The sequence below is a fragment of the Eulemur rufifrons genome, chromosome 24 (assembly GCF_041146395.1).
Source record: "Eulemur rufifrons isolate Redbay chromosome 24, OSU_ERuf_1, whole genome shotgun sequence".
NCBI lineage: Eukaryota > Metazoa > Chordata > Mammalia > Primates > Lemuridae > Eulemur > Eulemur rufifrons.
This window is the reverse complement of record NC_091006.1, coordinates 14,268,101-14,288,764: the sequence shown is the minus strand read 5'-3', so window position 1 is coordinate 14,288,764 and position 20,664 is coordinate 14,268,101. Positions and strand designations below refer to the sequence as shown.

The 20,664-nt window shown below is 47.6% G+C and overlaps 1 protein-coding gene across 1 annotated transcript; it reads right to left on the bottom strand.

The window, feature by feature from the left end:
- Window positions 1-6,126: 6,126 nt before the first annotated feature.
- LOC138374567 (sialic acid-binding Ig-like lectin 8) lies at window positions 6,127-16,061 on the bottom strand. Its single transcript, XM_069457510.1, has 7 exons — window positions 15,632-16,061; window positions 15,150-15,428; window positions 14,884-14,931; window positions 13,757-14,023; window positions 13,047-13,143; window positions 12,596-12,692; window positions 6,127-6,546 (listed from the first exon to the last, which is right to left on the bottom strand). Exons 1-7 carry the CDS (start codon window positions 16,059-16,061, stop codon window positions 6,331-6,333), a joined length of 1,434 nt encoding a protein of 477 aa, XP_069313611.1. The 3' UTR covers window positions 6,127-6,330.
- Between the last annotated feature and the right edge of the window lie 4,603 nt (window positions 16,062-20,664).

Below are 20,664 nucleotides of genomic sequence, written 5' to 3'. Positions count from 1 at the left end.
CTCCCAGTCAGCCAGGGTCCTTCACTGGAGCATCCCTGAGCCCGAGGCAGCCGCAGATCGTTAGGCCGCCGGGGCGGCTCATAGGCGGGCGAGGGCCCGTGCCCTGTAGTCACACAGTGCCCGATTCTGCATCAATAATGCGGTGACACTGCGGACTAGGCAGTGAACTCACAGGAGCCGTGTCTGTTCCTCAGCCCGTCACCACGCCGGTCACCTGCCTGCACAGAGGGCAGCCCGCGGGCATCTGCCCCCATGAGGCAGCCAAGTGAGCAGTGTCGGTTAGGGATCAGGTGAGTGTCCTTCGGAGTCGGAGCTCAGTTCACTTGTAAATCAGTTAATCAGATAATCCACCCTTTCCTAGCCTGCCCTGTTCGTTGGTTAGTTAGGCTCCCATGAAGTCGGTCTCTTAGTGAGTCAGTGCCCCGATAGGGCACAGGGTGGTTAGTCACGCCGTTATCCCATGTGTGCCAGGTAATTGGTTTCACACTGTTAGTCATTGGTTTTCCTAGAAAATCAGTTTTTAGGTCAGTCACCCATAAGTCGGTCACTGATGGGCTGCAGCACCCTTGGCCCCTTTGGCCTCAGACACCTTCTTCAACCTCTCTGCTCCAGGGTCCGGGGAAGTCCAAGTTTGAACCTCACACTATATCTTCTCCTAGGCTTCTTTTGGGGAATGGGGTGGTGACTGAGCCACCAGGTGAGCTCTGCAGCCAACAGAACTCACTGGTGTCCATGCAGGGGACTCTTCCCTTCTCACCTGACTCAGCTTCACATGTTTCCTAAGGCCCAGAGACGTTCCCACCTTCCTGACAAAGCCCAAGGGCCCAGCCCATTCCCCAGTGGTCAGGCTGAGTGTGAATGCAGCTGCTGCGGCAGGCACAGGCCAGCACCACAATGGCCAGGTCAGCAGGACCTGGCCTCAGGCAGCAGGGACAGGGGGGTTGTGACATCAGTGTATAGGGGAGGTGGGTATTGAAAGCTAAAAGGTCAACCAAATGGCAGAAAGTGGTTGCCCAGTTTCATGAGCAATACTTTTTTCTCTCCTGCTGGGACATTGGGTCTGCTTGGACTGGGAACCACGGCTCTAGTCTTCCCAGGGCGAAGATCCCAGGGGACAAGCATCTCAGGACCCAGGATGGCTGATGCCCCATATTGTGTGTCTGTAATGTAAGTGTGTATGTTTCCTTGCCCAGTGTTTATATATCTGTGGTGTTTGTCTATGTACATGTGTGTGTTTGTGTCTCTGTGTGTGTCTGTGGACTATATGCATGCGTCTGGGATATGGGTGTGTACGTGTAATATATTTGAAATGTACATGTGTCTGTGTGGGTGTGTCACATTCTGTGTACAGAAATGTACATTGTCTATGTACATGTGTGTGTTTGTGTCTCTGTGTGTGTCTGTGGACTATATGCATGCATCTGGGGTATGGGTGTGTACGTGTAATATGTTTGAAATGTACATGTGTCTGTGTGGGTGTGTCTATATCTGTGTATCTGTGGTCTCTTTGTGCATATGTGAGTTGTGTGTCTCTCTAAGTGCCTACAGTGTGTGTGTATACAGTTGCATAGTCAAATGTCAGTTTCTCAGTGATGAGGTCATGGACAACATACTGAAGAGTATAATCCATCCCCTATTCCATATATATCTTTACTGTATTGTTTTCTGCAAACTTGTTATTGCCAATCAACATAATATCATCTACTTAATCATTCTTTGCCATTCTCTCCCAATATTAATATGTGAGCTTCATGAAGGATTTTGTGCCTCTTTTATTTACTGCTGAATCTGCCCTTTCTTGAAAAAAAGCTTGGCATATATTAGGTGCTCATTAAATACTTATTTGAAAATTGTAAGGAAATTTAGAAGAAGCGAAATAGGAGTGGAAAGTGATGATGTTGGAGGGCAAGTCAGGAAGTGATCAATGGTGGGGTTTTGAGCAGCCAGTGAGACTGACATGTTGCTGATACAGTTTATGTGACTGTCCACACTGTGCCTCTGCACCAAGTGTCACTAACTAAGGGAGAAGTAACCAGTACACAGGAAACTTTCACTATGCCCCAGGACTGATGTTTTCCATGTGCATCCTTATTTAATCCTCACAGCAACCCTGTGAGATGGGACATCTTGCACTCATTTTACAGAGCAGGAAATTGAGACCTGGAGGATAAAGCAGTTCACCCACTGTTATTCTCTCAGCATATAAAAGAGCATAGGTTTGTTCCCAGGTCTCTGGGAACAAAAGATAATATCATTATAGCAGGAAATTCACAAACGGTGTATTACCACATTGACTATGGGGTGCTAAATCTCCATGAATCAGCCTTCGGTCTCCCTTCCCATAGAGGCTGTGGATCTTCTGGCTCAGTCCATTGTTCCTATCACTTCCTCACTGGGTCCTGATCTCTGAGTAGCTGGAGGTGCCCTACAAAGCATTCAACCTAGGGAAGCTGAGGGAGGCATAACACAGCTCCTCCTCTACCCCATGGTGGAGGCAGCCCCCAGAAAGATTGATGGGTCAGTGGAGCCATGGCACTTGGACTTCTTCTGGTGTTCCTGTGTGGAGAGGAGAGAAGGGGGCCAGAGAAGAGCAGTGGGAGGGGGACCAAGAGAAGAGAGTGTGTCCATGAAGTGAATTTGATTCTGAGAGGACATTTATTCACTCTTATATTCTTTAATACCATGTTTCTTAAGGTCTTCTTATTCAGTTAATGAACACATAAAGCACTTATTGATTGATTTCCAATTCTCCTGAACACTCCCACAGATCTATATGGAAAATACTATTATTTTTACCCATTTTACAGATAGGAAAACAAAGTCTAAGGGAAGTTAGATACCTCCCTAGATAACGTATTTATTGACCATGAACTCAACCCCAGAGCTCTCTGAGACCTCCTATGTGCTGGGAACTAAATCTATAGGCAGGGAGCAAAGCAGAGAGGTGCACCCTGTGACCTCCAGTACTAAAGGAGATGAAGACAGATGTAGACTGGTAAGAAATATGCAACTGCAAATTGTGACACCGTGCAGGTGAACAGGAAAGAAAAGAAGAACAAAGGGCTTATCAGACCCAAACTTGTCCTCATGGAGCTCACCGTGTCGTTGGGAAGCCATGGGAATACAGTCACCATGAGACGTGAGAAGCCCTGTGCAAATAAGCCCATGTGGTGTCATGGGAGACAGGCAGTCAGATTCTGCCAGAAATGGCAAAGATTAGAGAGTGTAGCCATTTCTTGCTGCGGGCTGATTTCTGGCTTCTAGATTTACTGCAACATGTCTCAAAAGAGCCCTTGGCACTCACAGTTCCTACTTCCTCCCCTTCCATTCTCTACTGAACTCTCTGCAATGAAGATACACCTCCACTAGACTACCAGATCTGCTTTTGCCAAGATCAGCTGTGATACCACTTACTTAAATTCAAATGGCCATTTTCAGTCCCTAACTTACAGGACTTATCAGTGTTGGAAACAAATGACCAGTCTCTCTTCCTTGAAGCTCCATGTCCTCTTGGCCACCAGGACCTGACCCTTATGCTCTCCTGGTCATTCATTCCTCTTCCCAAGCTGCTCCATCTCAGTCTTCTTGCCATTTACACCTCATCTCCCTGACACTAAAAGCTGGAATTTCCCAGGACTTTGTGGCACTGCAAGGAGACATAGGGACTTTCTTGCATACAGTGTGAGTTAATAAAAGCTTGAGAAGTACAAGGAATTTTGTCCTATTAATCATAGACAATGTGAGATGCATAGAAAAATACCTTCTGATGAATAAGAAAGAGCAGATGAATAAACATGCAAAAAATCCTTTCTTATCAGGCAATATCCCATTGGAATTTTTGAGAAGGATCAACTGCATTGAATGGATGGAAGTGTGCCTTCTCTGGAGACAGGTTTGCATATGGAAATGTCATCATCACTTATCAGGACAGGTTTTCTAAGACTTACAGCCCTTGGCCTTTTGCTGATTCAACAATCTCAATCTCCATGGGGCTTGTGGCTGCTTTCACGGCCTCTCCCACAATATGGAAATCAGGCACTGTCCAGGAAGTACCACAGTGGAGTTAATGTTCACTTAAAAAATTGCGTAGCCACATGCAGAAGAATGAAACAGGAACCCTGTCTGTCGCCACTCACAAAAATTAATTCAAGTTGGATAAAAGACTTAAATGTAAGGCATGAAACCGTAGAATTCGATAAGAAAATTTAGGAAAAACTCTTCTAGACATTGGTCTAGGCAAAGAATTTATGCTTAAGACCCCAATATCAATTACAGCAGCAAAAAAATAAATAAATGGGACTTGATTAAATTAAAATGCTCTGTGCAGCTAAAGAAATAATCAACAGAGCAAATACACAATCTTCAGAATGGGAAAAAATATTTGCAATCTACACATCCAATAAAGGGCTAATACCTGGAATCTGCAAAGAACTCAAACAAATCAGCAAGAAAACATCAAACAACCCCATTAAAAAGTGCACAAAAGACAAGAACAGATGTTTTATAAAAGAAGGTAGAAAAATGGACAACAACCATATGAAAAACTTATCAACATCACTAATCATCAGGGAAATGCAAATTAAAACCACGATGACCAGCCTGAGCAAGAGCGAGACCCCGTCTCTACTAAAAATAGAAAGAAATTATCTGGCCAACTAAAATATATATAGAAAAAAATTAGCATGCATGGTGGCGCATGCCTGTAGTCCCAGCTACTCGGGAGGCTGAGGCAGTAGGATTGCTTAAGCCCAGGAGTCTGAGGTTGCTGTGAGCTAGGCTGACGCCACGGCACTCACTCTAGCCCGGGCAACAAAGTGACACTCTGTCTCAAAAAAAAACAAAAAAAACAAAAAACCACGATTAGATAACACCTTACTCCTGTTAGAATGGCTTTTATTAAAAAGTCCAAAAACATTAGATGATGGCATGGATGTAGAGAAAAAGGAATTCTTATACACTGTTGGTGGTTCTGCAAATTAGTACAACTCCTATGGAAAACAGTATGAAGATTTCTCAAAGAACTAAAATTAGACCTACCATTTGATCCAACAATCCCACTACTGGGTATCAACCCAAAGCAAAAGAAGTCATTTTATCAAAAAGACACCTGCACTCAAATGTTTATTGCAGCACAATTCACGATAGCAAACATGTGAAATCAACCCAAGTGTGCCCATCAATTCATAAGTAGATTAACAGAATGTGATATATGTATACCAGGGTTGCATTACTTGGCCATATAAAAGGATGAATGGAAAAGTAATGTCTGGTGATAGAAATTAGAAAGTGGTGGTTCTCAGGGTTGGGGATTGAGTGGGAATGGGCACCAGCATCTTTCAGGAGTGATGGGAAATGTCTGTATCCTTGACTGGGGTGTTGGTTACACAGGGGAACACATTTGGCCAAACTCGTGGAATTGCACACTTAAGATCTGTATATTTCATTGTAGGGAAATTTTGCCTTAATTGAAAAACAAATGTTACTTTTAAATTTCAAGGAAAAACAAACAAGCAAGCAGCTAATAAAAAAGAGTATTTTAAAATTGGGAAGAAAACAAATAAATAAAAACCTGCCACAAAGGTTAGGCAGGGGTCCCCAGCCTTCATCCCCTCCACTGCCTTTGTCTTGTCGCTGAGAGTCTAGACATTTACTATCCCCTCCTCGGTAAATATCAAAGCCCCCAAGAAATATTATTTGCTGTAAACTTAGGGCCAAGGGATCCCCAGCCTGCTGGCTGCTTGACTCAAGGTTGGATGAGAGAAGAGACCTCAGACTCAGGTGGGGTTTAAATTCCAGCCCTGCCCTGAGCATTTGAGTGGTCTTGAGGCAGCCCCGGTGATGTTTCCATACATTTATACCTTGTGGAATGATCGCATTGGTGTGTTAGCATATCCATCACCTCAAATATTTATCAGCTCTTTTTGGTTATAACATTCAACATCCTCTCTTTTAGCTACCGTGAAATATACAATACATTATTCTGTCATTTGCAAAAAAATGGGTAAACCTAGAGGGCATTATGTTAAGTGAAATATGGGGCACAGAGAGACAAATACCATATGATCTCACTCATATGTGGAGTGTAAAAAAGTCAAACGCACAGAATTAGGGAGTAGAATACTGGGTACCAGCATGTGGGGGTGGTGTAGAGGGAAAGGGGAGATATTAGACAAAGGGGACAGTTTCTACTGGACAGGAGGAATAAACGCCGATGTTCTATTGCACAGCATGGGACTCTAGAGGGCTTTGATTCTACAAGAATCAGCCTCTGACAACTCCTTTGCTTGAGGGGACAGGATCCCTCAGCCGGGGCTGAGTCACCCCAGTTTCTCACTTGTGGATCTTGATCTCCGAGTACTCACTACCGGTGACCTCTTGTCTTTGCGGGTCCTGAGACTTCATCCTGTGGAAGCTGAGAGATGCATAATGGAGCTCCTGCTCCTGCTCCTGCTCCTGCTCCTGCTCCTGCCCTGAGAAGCTGGTGGCCTCAGCCAGCGGAGGCTGATCTGGGGGGCTGTGTTCCGCCAGGGGTTCGACTGGGAGGCTCTGAGCGGAGAGAGAGAGAGAGAGAGAGAGAGAGGAGGGAGTGAGAGCCGAAAAGGGGCAGGATACAGCAGAGAGAATCCAGGGAGGAAGTCCTTCATCCTTTGGTCCCACTACATTTTTGTTGAAATCTCCTTCATTTATCCTTTCCTTAAATATTTAATACTTAGTGAACATCTTATTTAGAGTTTACCAATATCATTAACTTCCCACAAGAGCTCCATGAGGAAGACATTCTTATTGTCTCTGTTTTGTAGATATGAGCACTGAGGCAGGGGCAGGAAGCAGCCTGCCCAATCCCTGTTGCACCAGGGTCCAACTCAGTCGGTTCTCTGACCCCACAGCCTGGTGTCCCACGGAGGCCCCCTGTGTGTAAGGCCCTAAGCTGGGTGCCGGATGTGCTGGGGTAGACACAGCACACATGGGCCCTGACCTCTTGCAGCTCACTCTGTAATTGAGGGAGGCAGCAATAAATGACTGTCACAGTGTCCTGCATGTCCAGACATGACGCACACACAGGCTGGGCTTCTCCACACTCACTTCCTGCTCACAGCCCTTGCCTCCCTCTATCTAACCACACAGACCTCTCTGTGGCTCCCCACTCCCTGGTCAGCCTCCTGTGTCTGAGCACTGCCCCTGCTCTTCCCCCTGCCTTCAGTCACATGATCAAATGCCAGACTCTGAGCCTCCTTCATGCCTTTGCTCAAAATTCACTAACAGAAACCACAAGTCAATCTACGAATGGGATAAAAAAATTGCAAACCATACATCTGATAAGAGGTTAATATCCAAAATATATAAAGAACTCCTATAACCTCAACAATGAAAAATAATTAATCCAGTTAAAAAATGGGCAAAGAAGTCCAATGGACTTTTCTCCAAAGAATATAATGGCCTATGAGCACATGAAAAGATGCTCAGGTCTCTAGTTATTGGAGAAATGAAAATCAAAACCATGATGTCACCTCGCATCCATTAGAACAGCCACTGTCAAAAACAAACAATTAACAGAAAATAACAAGTGCTGGTGAGAATGTGAAGAAATGAGAACGCCTGTGCACAGTGGGTGGGAATGTAAAATGATGTAGCCTCTACGGAAAACAGTGTGGAAGCTGTCAAACAATTTAAGATAGAATTAACGTGAGATCCAGAAATCCTACTCATGGGCATAATCCAAAAGGATTGAAAACATGATCTTAAGATATTTGCACACTCATGTTCACATCAGCATTATTCACAATAGCCAAGAAGTGGAAGCAACGCAAATACCCACTCGCAGATAAATGGATAAAGAAAAGGTGTGTGTGTATGCACAATGGAATATTAATCACTCTTTTAAAAGAAGGAAATTCTGTCATATCCTACAACATGGATGAAACTGAGGACATACGTTAAGTAAATAAGCCAGTCACAAGATGAAAAACACTGTCTGACTCCACTTGTGTGAGGTATCTACAGCGGTCAAACTCATAGAAACAGAAAGTGGAATTGGTGATTGCCAAGGGCTGGTGGAGCAACAGAGGGCAGGAGGAGAGTATTGGTCAATGGATATAGAGTTTCAGTTTTGCAAAATGAAGTTCTAGAGATCTGTTGCACAACTGTACACATAAAAAGGTTAAGACGGCAAATTTTATTTTACTTGTTTTTTATTTTTTGCCATGATAGAGAGAGAGGTACATAGATAGATAACAAAAATACACTTACCAGGCATATCTTCATCACTTCCTATTTTCTGTACCCTGCATTTCCCCCAAGACTCTTATCTTTTACACTGTGTTTATTTATGTGTTGTTTTGTTAGTTGTTTGGTTGGTTGGTTGGTTGACTGGTTTGTTTATATTTCTTCTGTCTAGAATAAAACTTCATTGAGCCCAAGATATTTTTAAAATTTTTCATAGAGGGGCCCCTGGAGCCTACACTGCTAGTCTCTTGCTAGGTGCTCAATAATTTTTCCTGAACAAATTAATGAATGAAAGGACATATATCACTCTGCTGCCCAAAACCTTCCACAGGCTTCCAGTCATACTCCGAATATAATCAATACATGACAAGTGTGACATTTACATTGGAGCATAAAGAATAAACAGAAAGGAAGATGTGGAAGAGGGGAGGGAAGAGCATTTGAGGAGGGAGGAACAGCTCATGCAAAGGGCCAGAGGCCCAAATAATCTTGTTCTAAGTGACAACAGTGAAAAGTCCAGGGTGGATGCAGTGCAGGAGGCGGCTGGAGGGCAGAGCTGGCAGGAGGGTGAAGCAAGTGTGGTGCTCACCAGAGCACAAAATTAAAACAGCGCCAAAAATCTCAGCAACTGAGAGAAATTAATGTTTTTGCGCAATATTTTTAAAAACAAAATTAATGCAAAAAATCCATGGAAAACAAAAATTTATATAAAACCTGAATTAGTAAGACTGCTCTGTTGACTCCATTGGAGCCTGAGGCAAAAGAAAAAAAACATGCCTCTATTTATGTTTTTATGTATTTTAATGGACAATTTTTTCCAGAACATTAATAATTGAAATACTATTGAAAAATTAAAAAGTAGTACATATTAAAACATCACTTTAAGTTTGAAGACGTTATGTACACCCAAACCAAAATTTGTTTTTTACAGTTTTGCTTTCCTGGCTCTACTGGAAGCAAAGCAGAGACAATATTTTAAAAATTTAGGTCTTTAGGCCAGGCGCGGTGGCTCACACCTGTAATCCTAGCACTCTGGGAGGCCGAGGCGGGTGGATCGCTCGAGGTCAGGAGTTCGAGACCAGCCTGAGTAAGAGTGAGACCCCGTCTCTACTAAAAATAGAAAGAAATTATATGGACAACTAAAATATATATATACAAAAAATTAGCCGGGCATAGTGGTGCATGCCTGTAGTCCCAGCTACTCGGGAGGCTGAGGCAGGAGGATCGCTTGAGCCCAGGAGTTTGAGGTTGTTGTGAGCTAGGCTGAAGCCACGGCACTCACTCTAGCCCGGGCAACAGAGTGAGACTCTGTCTCAAAAAAAAAAAAAAAAAAAAAAAAATTTAGGTCTTTGATGGTGAGTACATGTGGTGCTTATTTTTCCATCCTTGGGATACTTCACTTAGTAGAATGGGTTTCACTGACCATCACCTAAGAGCACATTTAGGAATAACATTAATCGGGTGTCGGGCAGATGTGGGGGGGTGGGGATGGGTGTATACATACATAATGAGTGCAATGCGCCCTGTCTAAGGAATGGACATGCTTGAAGCTCTGACTCGGGGCAGGGGGATAAGGGCAATATATGTAACCTAAACTTTTGTACCCCCATAATATGCTGAAATAAAAAATATAAATAAATAAAAAAAATCTAGGTCTTTGCTTTTCTAATTTTTAACTAAGAATTGCTGCCTTGCTTGACAGTTGAGTTAGTCTTTTGACTAAGTGGTGATCTTAAACAATTTTTAACTAACTTCAGTTTGATGATCCTGTCATTATTTAAAATTTTGATATTTTGTTCAGCATTGACTTTTTTTAAAACTAATTTTGATGTTTAAAAAACATAGTGCACTTTGTCGTGATGGATTATTTTCTTGATAAGCACCTGGATTTGGTTTGCTAGGATTTTGTTGAGAATTTTTACATCTATATTAATAAGGGATATTGGTCTGTAGTTTTCTTTTTTTGTTGCATGCTTTCCTGGTTTTGGTATCAGGGTTACGCTGGCTTCATAGAATGTGTTGGGGAGGATTCCATTCTTCTCGATGTTGTGGAATAATTTCTGCAGGATAAGCATCAGTTCTTCTTTGTAGGTGTGGTAAAATTTGGGTGTGAAACCATCTGGTCCAGGACTTTTATTTTTAGGAAGGTTTTTTTATTGGTGTTTCAATTTCAGTACTTGATATTGGTCTGTTCAGGAATTCTATTTCTTCCTGGTTGAGCCTAGGGAGGCTGTGTGTTTCTAAAAATTTGTCCATTTCCTTCACATTTCCCAGTTTGTGTGCATAAAGGTTTTTGTAGTATTCATAGATGATATCTTGTATCTCCATCAGTTGTAATTTGTCCTTTCATGTTCCTGATGAAGCTTATTAGAGCTTTTTCTTTTCTGCTCTTCGTTAGTCTAGCCAGAGGCGTGAGCAAAGAATTTATGAGGAAGACCGCAAAGGCAATCACAGCAACAAAAAAATAAATAAATGGGACCTGATCAAATGAAAAAGCTTCTGCACAGCCAAAGAAACTGTCATGAGAGCAAACAGACAACCTACAGAATGGGAAAAAATTTTCGCATGCCACATATCCAATAAAGGTCTGATAACTAGAATCTATTTAGAACTCAGGAAAATCAGCAAGAAAAAATAAAACAACCCTATCAAAAAGTGGGCAAAGGATATGAACAGAAACTTTTCAAAAGAAGACAGAACAATGGCCAAAAAACATATGAAAAAATGCTCAACATCTCTAATCATCAGGGAAATGCAAATCCAAACCACAATGAGATATCTCTTATCTCCAGTGAGAATGCCCTTTATCAAAAAGTTCCAAAACAATAAATGTTGGCATGGATGTGGAGAGATAGGAACACTCACACTGCTGGTGGGACTGCAAACTAGTGCAACCTCTGTGGAAAGCAATATGGAGATACCTTAAACAGATACAAATAGACCTACCATTTGATCCAGGAATCCCATTACTGGGCATCTACCCAAAAGAAAAAAAGACATTCTATAAAAAAGACATCTGCACTCGAATGTTTATAGCAGCACAATTCACAATTTTGCAAAGATGTGGAAACAACCCAAGTGCCCAGCAATACATGAGTGGATTAATAAAATGTGGTGTACGTATACCATGGAGTACTACTCAGCTATAAGAAACAATGGTGATATAGCACCTCTTCTATTTTCCTGGATAGAGCTGGAACCCATTCTACTAAGTGAAGTATTCCAAGAATGGACAAATAAGCACCACATGTACTCACCATCAAATTGGTTTCACTGATCAACACCTAAGTGCACATATAGGAATAACATTAATCGGGTGTTGAACAGATGGGGGGAAGGGGATGGGTGTATACATACATCTGGGGGATGGACACGCTTAAAGCTCTGGCTGGGGGCGGGGGGCAAAGGCAATATACATAACCTAGACTTTTGTACCCCCATAATATGCTGAAATAAAAAAATAAAATAAAATAAAAACATAGTGCATAAAAACTTTATTTGTCTTAATTACCGAGATTTTTGGCATGCCCTTAAATTTTGCATTCAAAGGAAGTGCCTCCCTTACCTCATCCTAATTCCTGCCCTACTTGAGAAATAGGTGCTTAAGAGGCCAGAATGTTTAGGGTCATAGGCTGAGGAGCTTGGAGTTTTTACTGTAGATCAGGGGTTGGCAAATTACAGCCCTTGGGTCAAATCCCACGAGTTGCTTACCTTTGTAAATAAAGATTTATTGGAACCCAGCCATCACCATTCATTTACACATGGAATATGGCTGCTTTCATGCTACAATGGCAGAGTTGATTGAGTAGCTGCAGCAGAGACTAAATAGCCCACAAAGCCAAAAATATTTACCGGCTGGCCCTTGTAGAGTAAGTTTGCCTGCCTCTGCTCTAGACAGTGTTGGGGGTGGGGGAACAGCTGTTCAAATGCAGTGATGGCTGGGCTGTGATGGCTTTGGGAAGATTCCTCCAGGTAGGGAAGGGGAGGTGAGAGGCAGGGAGGTGAGGGGGTCCAAGGAGAGAACCTGAGGGCTCAGCAGTGAGAGGGATCAGGATGGAGGGTGGGGACCCATGCCAACTGTTCTTAGGGGAAATGAACAAGACATGGTGAATTTGGAGCTATAGAGAAAAAAAAAAGGAGGAGAGAGAGCAGGTATCTCCTCCTCCAGGCAGGCCTGGCCTGGGAGAAAGAAGGAGGATGCTATTATCCTGCTATCAGCAAGATGAGGACAGCTGCCTGAGAAGCCTGCTGGTGGGTGGAGGAGGAGAGGAAGAGAGACACTTTGGACATGCCAAGAAGAGTAATCCTGGAGGCTATCCTGTGGCAGGTGTCCAGGCTGGATAATGGATGTGGAGATTCCCATGTCACTCACCTGAGAGGCTGGGCCCTTGACATGGTCTGCCTGCTCCACACCCATGTCTCCCATGCTCATTGCTGCCCGTGCCACCTTCCTCCTGCAGGACCTCACTCTGAGAGGATAGACCAGAGAACTTTTCAGTCTGGGCAGATCAGAGCACAGTGGGCAGGCTGACCCCACCTCTCCATTGTATAAGGGGCCGGATGGGTGACCAAGGTGGGAGAGGGCTTGTCCAGTCCGGAAGACCCCAATGTTGAGAACACAGGTTCCCCTCTCCTGGACAGTGGGGCCTAAGGTTTGCTACAGACTCGGAGCCCCACAAACACAAACCAATGTGGAATTCTCACCATGCACACGTGACGTCCTTTTTGCCCTTGCTTCAAGCTCGTGACCCCTCCAGGTCCCTCCAGCTCTGGCTGCAGGGACTCTGTTCCCGGCCTGCCCTCCCCCCAAGGTCAGTGCTTACACGATGAAGATGACGCAGAAGGACAGGAAGACCAGGGCCGTGGCTCCAGCTCCCCAGACAGCCCCCAGCGTCACCCCTGAGACAGGCTGCTCTTTGCCTGCAGATGCATGAGAGCCATTCTGGTGACTCAACTCCAAGACCTGGGTCTCTCCTCCTCCCACCCCTGTAGGGTCCTAGCCTTCTATTGCCCTCCCTCCTTCCCAGACACTAAGAACACGGTAGAGGGAGGAGGAGGAGGGACTAGTCCAGAGGCCAATGAAGCCAGAAAGTGCCGGGTGGAGCCTGTCTTTACTTAAAATTTTGATATTTTGTTCATAGTGGAATGATTTTACATTTGATTTTATTTTTTAAAAAAAATCATCACATCACAATATTTCTTCCCTTGATTGCTGGCTTGTTTTTGGCTTCTCAAATTTTGTGCCCAAGGTGAATTCCTCACGTGTCTCACCCTAGTCCCAGCCCTGCAAAGCAAGGACCTTATCTCCCCAAACACCCCTGTCGATGCTCCAGCCCCTCCCCTCCAAGGTTCACCTTCTCCCCTCACCCCACCTCAGGCCCCTTGCCAGGCAGGAAGAGGACACTGATGCTCTGGGTCGCAGGGAAGTTCCAGGCCTCACAGCTGAGCCTCCCTTTGTAGCTCAGAGGACTGCTGGGTGGACCCTGAGGGTGGGGCAGCTGTGTTTTCCTCCTCTAGACTGTCCCCCACCCACCTGTGTACTCAGTCGGCAGGGAGAGGCTCAGGGAGACTTGCTGGGACCCCAGAGGGTTCTGAGCTCGGCAGGTGAATTCTCCATCCCTGAGGTACACTCGAGGCAGCTCCAATACCCCAGGGCTCAAGAGCTCTGAAGGGCAGAGGGTCAGGCTCCCCAAGGTCCAGGTCAGCCTGGCAGGGGGGTTGCTGTCAGCAGCACAGACCAGGCGCAGAGACTGGCCTTCCAGGACTGACACAGATGAGCCATTCCACACGGCTGTCGGTGCTATAGAGAAAGAGACAGAGGGTCAGAGAGACAAAGAGATTTGGAAAAGGGGGAAGGATACAGAAAGAGACTGTTGAGCGGAACAGACACACGGGGACTGAGCGGAGGAAAACACACTTTCACTGCTCGTTCTTGGAAATGTAAACCCTTAATTGAGAATAATTTGGCCATATCTCTCAAAATTAGAAAGAACTTATGACCCAACTATACGCTGCTTTTAAGAATTTATCCCACACGCTTAGATATTACTTGTAACAGTATATACAAGACTATTTCTTGCAGCACTTCTGTGGTACAATAAAGTTAATAAGATGGTTTTTCATTAGAAGATGTCACAAAATCAGAGTCCACCCAGACAAAGAAATATTGCACAGTCCCAGAGGAACACGGGGACAGTCTGCACTACTGACGTCAAACCACCTCTGAGGTCCTGCAGGTGAACAGACCAAGGCTCGGAGCAGCCTGTGAGGACACTGGTGGGTTCTGGGGGGGGGGGATGGGCCTCTGAGGACAGACCCTGCTGTGCGTTTGGAATTGTCGCCCATGTGACCATATCACCCACCCAGAAGTACATTAATTGCTGGGGAAATAAAAGGCGAGGCTGAAGGAGTGTTCAGGAGATGGATGACAAGGGGCCTGAAGGCCAGTTCTGCTGTGTGAGTGTCACCCTGTCCTTGTGGGCTGAGGGGGTGTGGAGGAGTCTGAGGGGAGGGAAGGGCACAGGGGGCTGAGGGTGGGCAGGGGCCCTGGGGTGACCACAAGGGGGTCTCAGGTGACCAGGGTGAGTCCTGGGTGAGGAGGACGCGCCTGCCCTGACTGAAGAGGCCCTGCTCCCGCAGCCCAGGGAGGCCCCGTCCTACCTGAGCCGTCTCCTCGGAGGACAGTCACGGTCAAGTTCTGAGGAGAGTCTGGGGCAGAAAGACAGGGCACCCCTGCGTCACTGCTGAAGGCTGGGTGGACGCTGGCCTCTGTCCCCAGGAGCCACATCAGCGGGGAGGGTGGAGCCAGCGTCCTGTCCCTCCCCACCTGGACCCTGGGGCCCTGCACCCGTTGTGCAGCCCTGACCCCATCCCACTGCCCTGGGGACCCCCCGGCAGGACCCCAGGCTTCCCAGCCCAGCTCTCACAGGACACGTTGAGGTGTACAGTCCTCGACGTGGTCACACTGGTCCCAGGCAGGGTCACGTGGCAGGTGAGGCTGGTGCCGTGGTCCTGGGGCTGAGGGATGAGGGTGAGCACCGAGGAGAAGCCGATGGTGGGGCCCTGGGGAGCCGCAGAAGCCCCCTCCCAGGAGATCCTGGGGGGCGTCCCCTGCTCACAGGCCCAGGACACAGAGCAGGTCAGGTTCGTGGGGTGGCCGCACTCCAGGGTCCCCGGGGGGATGATGTCAGGCATGTGGGTCAGGGCTGGGGAGGAGAGGAGGACACGCAGGGTCAGGAGGGAGGGTCTGAGATGTGGCCCTGAGAGGAGCTCAGGCTCTGGTCCAGCTCCTCCCCTGAGCCCCCCAGGCTTCACCCCCAGCCCCTCCCAGGACGGGTGTCCCAGCCCAGCCCTGCCCTGCGGCCCCCACCACCGCACCCTGTGGGCACCCCTGGAGCCCGAGCCTTACCTGTCACATGTACAGAGAGCTTGTTTTGTGCATAGTTCCATTTTATCGTTCCTCGCTCCACCCGAAAAAAGTATGACCCTTGGTCCCTCTTTGTGGCGTCTCTGATGCTCAGGGAGCAGTTGTTCCCCCTGAGATCCCCGAGGAGGTGGAATCGGCCCTGGGTCTCCTCCTGCACTTTCCTATCTGGGTTGTTTGTGGCCACTGGAGCATTTCGGCCTATATCAGCCCCTTCCCGGAACCAGTAGCCATAAAATGTATCAGAGTCACTCCAGCCGTCCCGGGGGTAGGAGAAGGAGCAGGGCACATGGACACACAGGCCCTCCTGCACCGTCACCACCCTCTGCACTTGCAGCCTGTAACCTTCCCCGTACCCTCTCCGTCCCTCCACCCCCGCCCTCCCCCAGAGCAGGGCCAGCAGCAGCAGCAGCATGGCGGGGGCAGGTGCCAGGGCCGCCGGGGAAAGGCTGCTCCTCGGGGCTCTTCTCTCGGGAACTGAGAGCTCAGGGCTTAGAGGAGGCCCCACAGGAAGACGGGGGCGAGGTCAGAGCCCTGACCCTCCTCAGAGGAGGAACTTCACACCCAGACACTGTCAGCGCTGGGGCAGCACTTGGAGATCGACTGTCACAACCCATGTCCACTGCTGGGGACACTGGTCAGAGAGGGTGAGAGTCACCCAAGTTCCCACCCCATAGGGGGCCTGACCACATCTCCTGCCTCATTGTCAATGTCCTTTCCCTTGGGGGACATTTTCTGGAAGGTGGCAATGGGTCCCGTCTGGCCAGACCCTTGAGTCTCAGGCTGTGGGTGTTTGTGGAGGGCAGGGGTGGGGCTCAGGGACATGGCGATGGTGGTGGCCCAGGAGGGGTGAGCAGCAGCCTCCTCCCCCCTCAGCAACCACGTGTGGCCGTCCCCTCTCTGCACATCGAGGTCAGCACAGCAGACCCAGATCCTGTCCTCATAGATTCACTGTCCAGTGGCAGACAATAAATGTCCCAACCTCTGAGCTCCCCGCGACAGGGGATTCAGTGGGTGACGCACAGGCAGGAGGGGATCGCTCCCTCTGGTACGGAGGTGTAGTGTCAGGAGGACTGAGCGAGGGACGCAGGGCTGTGAGCTGAGGATTCCGTGTGTTAATACATGCCAAGGACACAGAGGAGGCCTGGGAGACGGAGGCTGCTGTTATCGTACAGTGAGGTTTGGTGGGGAGGAAAGTCTGAGACGCACGGCAGATTTCAAAAGGGGTAGAAACTTCTCCTTTCCTCAAGGCAGTCTGGGCATCAGGTCAGATTTTGTCACCCTTGTTATTACACAAGGGCTTCTTCCTCCAGAGCATGATGGGTTGCCCGGCACCCGGGGCTTTGCTGCTGCAGGTTCTGCTCCCAGAAGTGTCCTGGTGACACCCGCCTTGGGGCTACCCACTCCGGATGGCCAGGATTATGTGCAAAAAGAAACATGCACCTGAATCCAAACACCAGATGATTTTCAATTGTGTGTCTGGGGCTGAAGGAAGTAGGGGGAGCCTCCTATGACCCAGGTCACTTTTTCTTGAAACATTTCTTCAGGGAAATACAACACACGCAGATAAAAAGTGCCCCCCCCCCAAAACCAACTGAGTGATTTACCCAAAATGAACACCATCTGAGAAGTAGAACATCACCAGCACCCCAGGTGTTCCCCTTTGCTGTGGGCCACACCCCACTCCCTCCTGAAGGAGCCCCTGGCTTCACTGTAATGCTCATTGGTTCTTGCTTTTCTATGTATTTTTGCCATCTGAACATGCTGTCTCGAACACTATGACTTTGCACATCTTTTTCTGAAGCGGTTGTTACATAGAAAATTACAGCCTACTTTCTTGCACTCGCCTTCACGGATCCGCCTGTCCCTTGTGAGAGCCGCATTGTCTATAACCTGGAATAGACCAGCTTTGGTAATTGAGAAGGGGAGGTGCAGAGTTTGGGCAGGCATAGCCGTGCCCGCCCCCGTCACCAACGCTTGCATTTTCAGCTGGTATCTCACCCTGCAGCCGCTTCCCCTCCTGGGCCCCTCATCGTTGCCCAATCACTCTCTCCCAACAGAGGCAATTGCAGCATCTCAATGGTCAGAAGGGCTGAGCCACGGCCCGTCTGTTTCCGAAAGTCCCCAGTTGCAAAGAAAAGAAGAAAAATAGAAAGGAGAGACAGAGGAAAGCCCCAGAGAGTCTAACTGAGTGTAAAACAAGTATTTATGACCAACTTAGGACCCAGAAGACCTGGGAGGCTCTGGAGTCCCACCCCCTCAATTTGTAGAAGAGGACACCAGGTTTCAGAATACCAAGTGCTATGTTCTGAATGTTTGTGTCCCTCCAAAATGTGTGTGTTGAAATCCTAACCTCCAAGGTGATGGTATGAGGAGGTGCGGTCCTTTGGTGGTGATTAGGTCATGATGGTGGAGCCCTTATACTGGAATTTGTGCCCTTATAAAAGAGACCTGAGGGAGTGTGTGGGGACACAACTAGAAGGCATCATCTATGAAAAAAAGAGGCCCTCGCCAGACACCAAATCTGCTAGAAACTTCATCTTGGACTTCTCAGCCTCCAGAACCGTGAGAAATAAATTTTTGTTTATTATAAGCCACTCAGTGTATGGTATTTTGTTACTGCAGTAGGAATGGACTAAGATAGCAAGTGAATTTCCAAAATCATACAGGGGTCCTGTCACATGCTCTGCTGTGTACTCAGGGAGACAGTTCATCGACCTTGTCTGTCCAGCATTGACTGGGCTGGGAAAGAGGAAGCTTATGTACATTTGAGGGGGAAGAATTGTCAAATCTCTCCCATGAGCTGAGGAAGACATTCATTCATTCCTGCGTGCATTCATTCATTCCCTCTGCAGCCAGGAAGTGAGCCTCCATGCTGTGCCTTGAAATTTCCAGGAAAGGGGTGAATAGGACAGACCCGGCCTTTGCCTTTGAACAGAGCAACATCTGGCTGGGAGACAGATAAGTCACCTGACATTTCCAATGTCAGAGGGTAGGTGGCCGTGATGGGGAGGCACAGACTGAGGACAGAGGTGTGGATCTTGCTCTTCTGGTATTGAAGCTGAGTTCTCAGGGAGGAACAGGCAGAGTAGACACAGTAGGGACTCTCAGGCAGTCTTTGTGGATGTGAAGGCCCTGGAACCCCAGGAATCCCTGGACTCTCAGGTGCTGTGTTCCCAACCCTCTCACCCTCCCAGTGCCCTGGAGACCCTCAGGCAGCTACCAAGTTCTGCCCTCTGTGTTTGACCAACCCCACCTCTGCCCCATGGGGGGGGTGTCCTCCTGCATAGGACAGACTGGCTCCTGGGGCTGTCCAGGCAAGGGTGATGGTGCTGTCCGTGGGGGCAGGGTCCGTGGTGGTGCTGTCTGGGGTGCTGTCTGTGGTGGTGATGTAGAGTTGAGCCCTGACTTCGGAGACGTCTGCAGCTCTGCAGAGAGCCCTGACCACACAGAACAGGGGCCCTAGGTTGAAGTCAGACAGTCAACATGTCAGATGCACTGGGGAGAGTGTAGGTCCACTTGGGAGGAGACACACAGGAGAGGGACAGACTTCTGTTTTTGTGCCTTGTGCTTCTGTCTCCCCTCAGCAATGTCCCATGGACAATGCCAGGCTGTTGCTAGCAGTCCAAGGTCGGAATGATGAAGCTCTGTGCTGTCCCTCTGCACACATGCTCCCAATTCGTCCTCCCGACATCCCTGACAGAGGCAGTCCCCTTGGTCACACAGAGGAGCCAGCTGACACTCAGACAGCCGAGTAACTGTAGGAAGTTGTCTCCAAAGACACCCCCAAACAATCCCGCCCCTCTGTACACGAATGTGGCATTTCTGGCATTACAAGATGGAGTTTATTATTACTGTTATCACCTTTTCTTGACTCTGAATTGGACTCATGACTGCTTTGACCAATACAATATAGAGAAAAAGATGTTCTGAGACTTCTGTGGCTCAGACAGTAAAGAGACCTTGCAGCTTCCACTCCACCGCATGGATCCCTGGGCTTCTGTGTGAGCAATTCACAGGGCTCCCAAGCAGAGAGGTGCCGCTTGGAGGAGCATTGAGGTTCCAGACGTCCAGCCCCAGCTCAGGCCACCATCTCAGTGCAACCGCCCAGACAAGCCCAAAGGAAAACTAGTAATGAAGCTGCCGGTCTGGGCTGCAGCCAATTTACAGCACCACAAGATGTAGTCAAATGATTACTTGGCCACCGAATTTGGGGGTGGTTTGATGTGCAGCGACAGGTGATGGAAACAGTAGCCCACACAAATCACAGCTAATACAGAAAAGATAACGTTGGAAGTTTATTTGTCTAATTTTCCTACCTGCTGTATTTAAAGGATTACCTTTAAACAGTAATTGGAAGGAATTTGTTCTCCATCACGTGACTGGGCTGGAACCACATTTCCCAGAACCCCCTTCTCCATTTGCTTTGAGGTGACACAAAAGAAGGAGGAAGTTGAAGCTGCAGCCACGAGGCTCTGAGGGTCAGTATAGGGCCAGGTGCTACTGCAGCTGTGCACACTGTCCCTGATTTGCCAGGTCACTGCACTGGTGAGACATAGTATCTGCTTAACTGCTGGGCAGCAAGGATGTTGTTGGGGACACTGGCTGGGCATCAGGGAGCAGAGAAGCATTGAATCCTGACATGTGCATTGGTGACACAGGTGGACACAGGTAGCCAAGAGAGGGTACAGTGATGTGCAAAGGATCCAGGAAAGCTCTATCCCTAATATCTCTCTCTTCCTAAATCCCTTTTGGGATGACACAGGATCTCTTTGATCTGACAACTAGAGCCATTTGCCCATTTGTAGACTCACCCAGCTCACAAACTGCAGATTGTGAGACTTCTTAGCCACGAAGATTTGTGTGAATCAATCCCTCATAATAAATTTCTGTGTGTGTGTGTGTGTGTGTGTGTGTGTGTGTTTCTGTGTGTGTCCTGTTGGTTGTCTCCCTGGAGAAACCCAACCAATACAGGCAGTAAGGGGACAGATAGACTAAGCAAGGTCTCGGGGGCCATA

Excerpts from the sequence above, each read along its gene's own strand:
- LOC138374567 (XM_069457510.1), bottom strand. The coding sequence starts at position 16,061 with ATGCTGCTGCTGCTGCTGGCCCTGCTCTGGGGGAGGGCGGGGGTGGAG. Across the intron at positions 15,429-15,631 it reads GCTCTCTGTACATGTGACAG|CCCTGACCCACATGCCTGAC; the intron begins GTAAGGCTCGGG and ends TCTCCTCCCCAG. Across the intron at positions 14,932-15,149 it reads TGTACACCTCAACGTGTCCT|ACTCTCCTCAGAACTTGACC; the intron begins GTGAGAGCTGGG and ends TTTCTGCCCCAG.